This window comes from Dendrobates tinctorius, unplaced genomic scaffold (assembly GCF_039654945.1).
Source record: "Dendrobates tinctorius isolate UK_male_01 unplaced genomic scaffold, ASM3965494v1 ptg000064l, whole genome shotgun sequence".
NCBI classification, from domain to species: Eukaryota; Metazoa; Chordata; class Amphibia; order Anura; family Dendrobatidae; genus Dendrobates; species Dendrobates tinctorius.
The window spans coordinates 53,118,934-53,130,503 of NW_027361732.1; the positions used below are offsets into that span (position 1 = coordinate 53,118,934).

The 11,570-nt window shown below is 42.8% G+C and overlaps 1 protein-coding gene across 1 annotated transcript; it reads right to left on the bottom strand.

Moving 5' to 3' along the window:
• Window positions 1-1,443: 1,443 nt before the first annotated feature.
• LOC141094621 (uncharacterized) lies at window positions 1,444-2,885 on the bottom strand. The gene is made up of 2 exons (XM_073580470.1): window positions 2,639-2,885; window positions 1,444-2,562 (listed from the first exon to the last, which is right to left on the bottom strand). Exons 1-2 carry the CDS (start codon window positions 2,833-2,835, stop codon window positions 2,052-2,054), a joined length of 708 nt encoding a protein of 235 aa, XP_073436571.1. The 5' UTR covers window positions 2,836-2,885; the 3' UTR covers window positions 1,444-2,051.
• Window positions 2,886-11,570: the final 8,685 nt, after the last annotated feature.

Here is an 11,570-nt window from a genome sequence, read left to right on the forward strand (position 1 = left end):
AGCCATCCTGAGAAGTTCTTTCAATATTGTCGGATGAGCCTTGCTACATTTGATATTTTGCTTGAGATTGTGCGCCCTGGAATCACATTTCAGGACACGTGGATGCGCAAAGCTATTTCTGCAGAGGAGCGTCTACTCCTTACCTTACGGTATGTCTCAAACCAATATGTTGATGATGTGTGAAGCAGCATATTTATTTAACAGACCTTGAACCTTATTTCTTATTGCCCTATTTTCTTAAATTTTTTCCACCACATTTCCCCAAAACATTTATATTGTTGTGGCTTACTGAACCAAGCCATGGCATGTAATTTAATGTTCATCATGCCTACTTTAGAATTCCTCGACTTTAAATGTGTTTGAAACTGTATCTGTTGTTTGTTGGGCTGTGTACTCATGTCTTTTTTTATAGCTTCCTTTCAACTGGCCTTTCATATGCTGGTCTGCATTTAGAATTTTTAATTGGGAAATCCAATCTCTGGCATTGTACTGTCTACATGCTCCGAAATCTGGACCAGACTCCATCTTGTGGTAATGCCGGAGCCCAAAATGCCTGACTGGTTGCGTATCTCCCGTGGATTTGAGGACACGTGCCAGTTTCCACAATGTATTGGAACCCTAGATGGGAAGCACATCCATGTGCGTAAGCCGCCGAACTCAGGGTCCCAATTCTATAATTATAAACAATATTTTTCTGTAGTATTGTTGGCTTTGGTTGACACTCACTACAGGTTTATAATTGTACATATTGGGGCCTATGGAAGAACTGGAGACTCCAGAGTCTTCAATTCTTCCATTATGGGTCGGCAGCTGCGTAATAATGAGCTTGACCATCCACCACGCCAGCTTACCAACTCAAATCTGGAACCGGTGCCTAATGTTCTTGTAGCAGATGAGGTGTTTCAATTGACCAGACATGTCATGAGGCCATATCCATGACGAACCCCTGACCACTGGCGTAGAATATTTAACTTTCGTCTATCACGTGCTCGCCGCCTGGTGGAGTGTGCCTTTGGTATTGTTACGGCCAAATGGAGGGTCCTATAGTCCGCAATTCAGCTGAGTGAAGCTAATGTCAATGAAGTTATTAAAGCCTGTGTTGTCCTACATAACTTCACAAGAATTCATGACTGCCCCTCACATGATGATGCTGAAGTGGAGTCTGCAAATGTGCCTAGGCCTAGGACACAAGTAAACCCACCCCGTCGTCCAATTTCCAGACTCAAAGTACGTGATGTGTTTACAACTTATTCTCTAACACCTCAGGGTGCTACTTCCTGGCAAGATGATGCCTTATCTATGTAGTGCTTTGGTTGTGTTGAGTTCTCATAAAGATTGTTTTCTTGGCCTTTTTTTTTTTTTTTTAAACAGTACTTTTTACTATATCTATCTAACACATTACAGAACATGTACGAACATGAACAGACACACATTGTGAATGTTAACAAGTTTATTGCTTGTTTTTTTTTTTGGTATTGCCGTACCAAATAACATTAGGCCATATGCCATTACTATGGTTATCACCACATTAGTATTTAACAGTCCAAACCAAAAATGAAACATCATGTATAAAACACAAAACATTACATCAAGGGAAAAAGGAAAACCTACAAGTCATGGTAGGTTGGGGGTGGTGAAGGTGGGGGGCCTGTTTGGACATTTGGCCTTGGTTGCTGGGCCACATCTCTGTCCCCCTGTGCGCTGGCAACTGGCTGTGCCCTCTGTTGCATCCTGCCAGGATCAATTTGAGGGTTTGGGTAGGGGTAATTTTGATATTGGTGTGGGTAGTCCTGGTAGGGCTGCCCTAATTGCCCATATCCCCCAATATGTCCATGTCTAACATACCCATGTTGTGGCCACCCACCAACATTGGGTACGTTAAAGTGGCCATATTGGGCATGTGCGCCCTGGCCCATATATTGGACCTGTGGAGCCACATTGGGGATGTGTGCAGGCTGAGGCAGAGGTGTTGGCACCCGTGGCGGAGGAGGAGGTGGTACAGGTTCCAAGGATGGTTGACTTGTCACATCAAGTCCAACCAGCCTATCAATTTAATTCTCATCTGACAGCTGCCACCTTTCAAGAAACTGAAACGCACTGCGGGGATTATTGGGTGGTGTGCTGGCATCCAAAACGATTTGGAGAGCCCCTCTCGTACGCAGCCTGTACCCATGGGGAATTGCCCTCAAATACTGTGCCAGACTGCGCCCATAAGCCTCCTCCCCATCATCATGAGCAGCTGTGGACAAGTAGTCCAATACACCTTGGTCCACCTGCATTCTTGTTCCCAAAGGTGCTCCTTCTCTCCTGCGCCTGCCTCGTCGTGGTAGGGCCGAAGGCTGTGGAGAGGGATCCAGTGGCATGGTGGGGCTGCTACTGTTGCCCTGGTCATCATGCTGTGCTGCCTGACTAACAGATTCTGGTGGTGGTGATCTTGGTGGTGGTGGTGTGGCTCTGGGAAGTCCTGCAGATGGGCCGGACCCTGCAGCAACATCCGACTCAGGATCAATCACCACCTCAGAGTCGGAACCCGTCTCCCTCTCTGTGAGGTTTGACTCGGTGCTACAATGGAAAAAATAACATAAATTACATTTTGCATAGAGAATATCCAAAGTACTACATTAAAACATGCACTTACGGTCTCAGATCCATCACAGGAGCAAGGAAATGTAGGCGGTCGAAGTACAGGTATTTTCTCTTTGTGGCTCCAGCCGCTCCACTACGGGACCTCAGCTGTCTCTCCCTCCTATAAGTGTCCCTGCAGCTGCGCCAACGCCTTGTCACATCAGTCACTACAATGTGAACAAAAACACAGGATTTTGTTACACCACACATATGGCTATGGTATCAAGGGTTTACCTATGCTTAGGCACACATTTTACAAATGATATGAATTATATTCCTGATGGCTCCACACCAATAAAAAAAAAAAAAGGAAAAGGTTGAAGCCTACTACAAAGGACCTTCTAACCAACAGAATTGCTAACAAAATGTAGAAAAACCTGTGGTAATAATGCGAACATCTATGATGTTTTGAGTCAAAAAACAAAAGTTATATAGTGGCTAAGATACGGGCAAAAAAACAAGGAGAGCACTGCATTTGGTGGCAGAACAATTAGCTAAATATTTCAATTTTTGTAAGCCAAATTCGTCATGGTGCCACCAGTCAGGGAGATGTAATTTAGATGTTGTAAATATGCACACAATAAAAATGGAGGAGTAATTATGTCCAGATATGTGAGCAATGACGACACATATTGGAACTTACATTGAGCAGATTACATTTGGGGATTTGATTATGTGTACACACTATTTCACTAACTAATTTGTTCTTGCTCCTCCCGAGGTCTTGCCGCATATCCAGGGAACATCTGGCCACAGATTCTTGTCCACGCTACTTCCCTGCATCTGCGGTCAGCATAGTTCTGGCCTCTCCTGGACCAGAACTATCAGCATTTCCACATTGATTGGCGTGGACATGATGGAGGACTCCGTGGAGGGGTTCTTCCTGGTTTTTGTTATGCTGCAAGAGAAATTTGCATCCCAAAGCTTCCTGGCCATGCCTCCTGCTATTTCCTGTTGACCAGGAGAAGTCTTGCGATTTAATCGCAAGTCACATGTGTGGTGCGTTTTCAGTGCGATTTTTAATCGCATCCATAGACATTGGCGAATCCGATCCGAAAATCGGTGACAATCCCAGCATGCTGCGATTGTCTCGGTCCGAGGAACGGATCCGATAAAAAAACGCATGATGGGAGCAGCAACATAGAATAACATTGGGACGAATGCAATGCGATTTTTTTTATCGCATTGCATTCGTCCGATTTTATCGCTAGTGTGACTCCGGCCCATGAGAAAAAAACAGATCCGGCGGCATCAGTTGCCGGATCCGTTTTGTTTCAAAATTTGACGGATTGCGACAGATGGCAAAAAACTGATATGTGAAAGCAGCCTAATAGAGCTGCATGTATTATCTGGATAGATAGTATTCTGTCACTGCCTTCTCGCTGTTCTGTTACAATGTAATGGAATAGACATGCTTGGGGGAATTTGGAGATTTTCATTTTCCATACTTTGTCTATATATAAAAGGGACTCTTCCCAAACCACTTGGATAGATGGACATTCACAAATACCATGGAATAAATTTGCTTTAAGTAAACTGCATTTAGGGTATTTCCTTAAATAGTGTGCTGCGGCATATATAGCGTTATGCATCAATTTATACTGCATTTCTCTCCATTGTTTGCTGATCATTTCTTTCTTGACTTTTTTCCATCCTGCCAGAATTTTACCCTCTATCTCAGAGTCATTCAGTGTTTAATTCCAATGGATAAATAACTCTGGTGTCGTTAAAGAGATTGTGTTCGAATTTTTTGATGCAATGTGGATAAAGATTCTACCCCTAAGCCATTTCCTATCAAGGAGTTAAAATCACCTTTCCTTTCCGCTTGGTTTATCATTGTTAAAATTGTTTTCCTATAAAAGTCACTGCTGTTGAAGATATGCCACTCACCGAGGGTGTAGTGAAGTGTATCTGTTAGGAGGTGTCCCTACTTGTTGGTACTTTACATTATGAATTTATATATATTTTTTGTCCTTGCAAATCAATCCACGGTTGTTATCTTGTCTTGTTTACGTAAATATAGCCCCATTACTGATCGGCATTAGTTTTATATCGTACCCTGACACCCTAAGGCCTGTTTCACACTTCAGTTGTTTGACGTCAGTTGAAATCCGCCAAAGAGTAAAAAACGGATCCATTTCAGCCACAAACGTCTGAAATTTAAAGCAATAGGACTCTGGAAAAGGAGAGAGAGATTTTTTTTTTCTGCCAGAACTGGTTTTGGGGTTAAATTTCATGAAGGGAAATTCTTCCGGGCATGCTCAGTATAAAAAGGTGGATCCGTTGGCTGATTCCGTCAATTAACGGCTGGCAACGGATCCGTCGCCCATAGGCGTCCATTATAACGCATGGCGGACAGCGACGGATCCGTTGCTATCCGCTGTTTTAATAACGCAGACAAAAAACGTTTCATTGTCTGTCCACTCCAGACAGCGGACGCCAAAATTATGACGGATCCATCAAAAAACGGATGCAACGGATGACCATCCGTCAAAATCCGACACTAATGCAAGTCTATGGGAAAAATGGCGGATCCATTTTTTTGAAAAATGGCGAATTTTGACTGACGTCAAACAACTGAAGTGTGAAAACAAATGTATATCTAGCCGTATATTTGTCTAAAGTTTTACCCAGTGCTTTACCTGAAGTATTTAAAATATACTGCTCAAAAAATAGAGAACACTATTGCAGTATATTTTGCTGATATTTTTTCTGTATCTGAAAAATTACCCCCACACAGAGATTATGATTGTCCCATTGATCTGGTACCGAACTCCCACCTCCCCAAGGGTAAAATACAGTGGGGAAAATAAGTATTTTATATACTGTCGATTTTGCAAGTTTTCCCACCGACAAAGAATGGAGAGGTCTGTAATTTTTATCGTAGGTTCACTTCAACTGTGGGAGAGGCAATCTAAGAAAAAAAAAAAATCAAGAAAATCACATTGTATGATTTTTACATAATTTTTCTCACTGTATAGTCCTTCTGGCCCAGAACATCAGGCATAAAACATTACAAAGCAGGCAGACTACAAAAAGGGTTCAACAGACCATCCATCCATGTCACCTTTTAAGGGGCAGGTTTCTTTTCTGTTGGTAAAAAAGATGGTGATCAAAGACCAAGTATAGACAATAGTAATCATATCAAAATCAACGTCCATATCCTCAGCCAGTTATCCACGATCTCTATAACCATCTGTTGGGAGCTCGTTGGTTCACTAAGCTTGATCTCAGGGATGCATATTACCTTATCTGTATACAGTGGCCTGTGAAAGTATTTACCCCCTTGGCATTTTTTGTGCTTAGCTACCTCACAACCTGGAAGTATTCAGTTTTTTTTAAAGGTTTGCATCAGTTCATGTAAAGAACATGCCTACAACTGTGAACAGTTGATTTCCTTTTTATTGTGAAGCAAATAATAAATGAGAAAAAATTACTGAAACGTTCAGTGTGCAAAACTACTAATTTTCCCTAAAGTAAGTACTTTGTAGAGCCTCCTTTTGCGGCAATTAAAGCTGCAAGTAACTTTGCATAAAAGTCTCTATGAGCTTGCCACTGGGATTTTTGCTAATTCTTTAAGGCAAAACTGCTTCAGCTCCTTCAGGTTAGATTGTTTCCGCTGATGAGCAGCAATCTTCAAGTCTGATCACAGATTCTCAATTGAATTAAGGTTTGGGCTTTGACTAGGCCACTCCAAAACATTTACAACTTTCCCATTAAACCACTCGAGTGTTGCTTTAGCAGTATGCTTTGGGTCAATGTCTTGTTGGAAGGTGAACCTCTGTCTCAGACTCAAATCACTGACAAATTTTGCTCAAAAATATCCCTGTGTTTTGCACCATTCATCTTCCCCTTGACTCAGACTATTTTCCCTGCTCCTACTGCCGAAAAACATCCCCACAGTATGATATTGCCACCACGTTTCACTGTGGGAATGGTGGTTTGGTGTCAGACATAGCGTTTACCTTGGTGGCTAAACAGTTTAATTTTGGTCTCATCTGACCACAGCACCTCCGTCTACACATTTGGCGAGTCTCCCACAAGTCTTTTGGCAAACTCAAAATGAGCCTTACAATTGTGTGTAACCTAAGATTTTTTTTCTGACCACTTTTCCATAAAGGCCATCTCTATGAAGTGTACGGCCTATTGTGGTCGAATGGATGGATACTCCAGTCTCTGCTTGCAGCCGTTACCTTTGGTCTCTGTGCTGCCACTCTGCTTTCCTTGACTGGGCTGAGTTTTGGTGGACGGCCCTTCTTCCATTTGATGAGAATAGGATTTGATGGTGCTCCAGGGGATCACCAGAGAGATTGGGATATATATATTTTTTTAATAACCCAACCCAGCCTTGTAATTCTCAACACCTTTTTCACTTACTTGTTTTGAGATCTCCGTGGTCTTGTGTTATTTGGTTAGTGGAGCCTTTTGCTTAATGGTGTTGCAGCCTCTGTGGCCTTTGAGAAAAGATGTATAAGTATATACTGACAGACCATGTGACACTTAGATTGCACAGAGGCGGACTTCCTTTCACTAAGCCTGTGAAGTTTTAAGGTAATTGCTTGCATCAGAAATTTTTAGGGACTTCATAGTAATAGGCATCCATACATAAGCATATGGCAATTTTTAGTTATTTGATCCCATAAATTTAATTTATGCCTATATTTTTTCACTTCATGTCACCAACTTAGACTACTGCTGATGCATACCTGATAGGAACGGTCATATGCTGCCTAATATTAAAAAAGTTTCCATGTGTCAGAGTTGACCTCAGTGTGTGAATAAGGGCAGACAAAAGGACCAGATCCCAACCTATGGACACCAGTCTGCTGATGCATCACAGACAAATCGGATTACAAAAATATTTAAACACAGTTTGTAAAGTAACAAAATAGGAAAAGAGCCAAGGGGGGGTGAATATTTTCACAAGCCACTGTAAGAGAAGGAGATGAGGGAAAATAGTTTTTAACATACCACCTGAGTCACTACATGAATCTTGCGGGAACTACTGCGCTAAGTAATGCAGGTTTGGGTCCAATCCAAGTCCCTGAAAACCTTGCAGAGTTTTGATAAGTTTGTAAATTAACGTAAATTTATTTAAATTTCTGCCAAGACTGCAAACCTCTGACAGACTTAACTAAGAAAGGGGTAGATGTGGTTAGTTGGAACCCTGAAGAAATCTGTGCCTTACCTGAATTAAGAGAATGCTTTTCATTTGATTAGCATGACTTTCTCAAAGATGCCAAACATAAAACCACTATTATTACAGGCCACAAAAAATTGGACTTACTGCGAATCAGCTAAAAGACAACCACAGGTAAGGTAGATGGGCTGTATTCTTTCAAGATTTGATTTTGTTGTGATGTTTAGAGCAGGGACTAAGAATACAATAGCTGACTTGCTTTCCTGAAGTTTCTGTCCATCTAAGCCTGAGGAGTCTGAAACATTTCTACCCTTGCCAAAGTTTTAGTTGTCGTCTGTCTCCCGAGATCTTGTAGAGGAGTTCCGCAGATACCAAGAGTTAGCCCCTGATAATGATCCTACACAAAAATTTTCAGTTCCATCTGTGAGTCATACTTGAATATTCGATGACTCAGTTCTTGCAAGACACATTGAGATTAATAATGCTCTTCGACTTGTGGACAGATATTTTTGGTGGCCAACCATAGTTCAAGGTTGTAAGGAATATATGCTCACTTGTGAAATTTGTGCACAAGTCAAAACACTCTATACCTGTCCTGCCGGACTACACCAGCCCCTACCTACTCCAATAAGTCTTTGGACTCCCTTCTCATTACTGACCTTCCACCCTCACAATGGAAAACTGTTATTTGGGCAGTTGTGGACAGATATAGCAAACTGTTATGAAAGGGTCACCGAGGAGGATAGCAGGCCCAGGCTAAGCCACAGAAAACCAGAGAGGTTGGAAACTAAGCAGACTGCAGACCCCTGATCCTATACACATAACTAGCAGTAGCCGTGGCGCGTACCTACGATGATCCTAGATGCCTTGGCACAGCCGGAGAGCTAACTAAGCTTAAAGCAAGAAAGGGGAAATCTAAACTGCCCCGGAGCAGACCCCAAAGGAATAGTTAGCCCCCAAGCATATATTGTCGGTGAGACAAGATGAAAACACAAACGCAGGCAGGAAAATAGACTGAGCAAATGATGGGGCCCACACTGACTAGACAGGACAGGAAAGGAAAGATACTGTCTGCAATCATGCAAAAAACCCTGCAAAAAGTCCAATACGTCTGATGCACAAAAAACACTGAAGTCGCACGACTTCGCCCCCACTATATCAGCACTCTGGTATATTCTGAAAGCAAAGCAAAAAGAGACCAATATAACAGGGGACAAAACAAACTGGCACAAGCAGTAACATATGGGCGGTGATTCAGCACAGCCCCAGCCGGAGCTGGCTGACCAGCACAAAGCAGAGATAGACAAAACGAGATCAAATGCTAACAGAAAAGCAAATGAACCACTTAGCTGAACCATGCAGGGACAGAGCAGGAGACATCAGACCTCAGAAGGCACAGGAAGAAAATCACCAGCAGGGATAGAGGGAGTCAGCTGTCTGAAATCCCAATCTGGAACCCCAGATCTCCAATCGTCATCCTCATTATCAGGTGGCCAGCCTCTGTCAATCAGATCAGTTCCACTACCTCCAGTAACCACCAGAGGGAGCCCAGAAAGAGAACTCGCAACCCCTCTGTCAATCTGACCAGCTCCACTACCTTCAGTAATAACCAGAGGGAGGCCAGAAAGAGAATTCACAACAGCAAACAGTGCCATTTTGAACCTTCGTCTGGGTTGCCTAACCGTCAAACATTAAGTTGTTTATCAATTGTGCAAAAGTGGAACTGACAAGCACTGCTGCAGAATTCATGAGACTTGTAGTACAACACCTGGATCAGGGCATATAGGTGCCTTACCACAGAAAAACAGCAGAGTAGAAGTCCTGGATCCTGAACAAGGAAAAAAAGTGGCAAAATGGCACTCACCGTTCTTTAATATCCTTTATTGGTTAAAATATGCAGATGAGCATGGGAGTGGAAAAGAGCCGGACGACGCCCGTTTCGCACACACACTGTGCTTCTACGGGTCCTGTTTATCAAACACATTAATGGAAAATACTGTTTCCGATCGAGGAACTCAGTTGGTGTCTAACCTCTGGAGGGTGTTCTGTGAAAAGATCAAAATAAAATTGTCCTTTTCATCTGTCTACCACCCACAGACTCAACGTGCTAATCTGACACTCAATTTCTTCAGTTATACAGTGGGGGAAAATAAGCATTTGACCCCTGGCTGATTTTGTAAGTTTGCTCACTGACAGACATGAACAGTTTATAATTTTAAGGGTAGGTTAATTTTAACATTGAGAGATAAAATATCAAAAATAAAATCCAGAAAATCATTGTATAAATTTGCATTTTGCAGTGAAAAAATAAGTATTTGATTCCTCTGGCATAATACTTAGTACTAAAACCCTTGTTGGCAAGCACAGCAGTCAGAATGTTTTGTAGTTGACAATGAGGTTTGCGCTCGTCAGGAGGAATTTTGGTCTACTTCTCTTTGCAGATCATCTCTAAATCATAAAGATTTTGAGGCTGTCGCTTGGCAACTCGGAGTATCATCTCCCTCCATAATTTTTCTATGGGATTAAGGTCTGGAGACTGGCTAGACCACTCCATGACCTTAATGTGCTTCTTTTTGAGCCACTCCTTTGTTGCCTTGGCTGTATGTTTTTGGTCATTGTCTTGGTGGAAGACCCCGCCACAACCTATTTTTAATGTAATGGCGGAGGGAAGGAGGTTGTCACTCAGGATTTTACGGTACATGGCTCCATCCATTCTCACATTGATGCTGTGCAGTCCTGTGCCCTTAGCAGAGAAACACCCCCAAAACATGTTTCCGCCTCCATGCTTGACAGTGGGCACGGTGTTGAGTCATAAGCAGCATTTCTCTTCCTCCAAACATGGAGAGTTGAGTTAATGCCAGAGATCAATTTTTGCCTCATCTGACTACACCTTCTCCCAATCACTCACATAATTATCCAGATGTTCATTGGCAAACTACAGACGGGTCTACACATGTACCTTCTTGAGCAGGGGGACCTTGTGGGTACTGCAGGATTTTAAACCTTTACGGTGTAATGTTACCAATGGTTTACTTGGTGACTGTGGTCGCAACTGCCTTGAGGTCATTAACAAGTTTCCACAGTGTAGTTCTAGGCTGATCTCTCACCTTTCTCATGATGAAAGATACCACAGGAGGTGAAATTTTGCATGGTGCCACAGATCAATGTCGAATGACAGTTATTTTGAATTTCTTCCATTTTCTTATTATTGTACCAACAGTTGTCTCCTCACCCAGAGTCTTACTTAGGGTTTTGTAGCCCATTCCAGCTTTGTGCAGGTCTATGATCTTATCCCTGATGTTCCTCTTTGGTCTTGCCCATGTTGTAGTTGTTAGAGTCTGACTGATCAATTGAGTCTGTGGACAGAAGTCTTTTACAAAGGTGACTATATAAGACAGCTGACTTTAATGCAGGCAATGAGTTGATTAGAACCGTCTAACTCAGTGGTCCCCAACCTTTTTTGCACCAGGGACCGGTTTCAAGCAAGACCATTCTTCCATGGCCCGGCAGGGCGGGGATGGAGGTGTGGCAGGGGTGGGGCTTTGGTCATAAGGGGGCGGGGCTATGGACACAGTTGTAGTGTAGCAGTGCATACTTATAATTAAATAACATTTATAATGTGACTCAACTCACCATAGGTTTTGAATAAGTGCTCCATCACCCCCTTCTCCCCATCATTGCCTTCACCCCATCACTCCCTTCTCCCCATCATTGCCTTCACCCCATCACTCCCTTCTCCCCATCACTCCCCTCTCCCCATCATTACCTTCACCCCATCACTCCCTTCTCCCCATCATTGCCTTCA

What these genes read in the sequence shown, in the direction of transcription:
- LOC141094621 (XM_073580470.1), bottom strand. Translation starts at nt 2,835, where the DNA reads ATGTGTGGTGTAACAAAATCCTGTGTTTTTGTTCACATTGTAGTGACT. An exon ending in CCTGTGATGGATCTGAGACC is followed by an intron (nt 2,563 to 2,638) that starts GTAAGTGCATGT and finishes TTTCCATTGTAG; the next exon opens with CACCGAGTCAAACCTCACAG.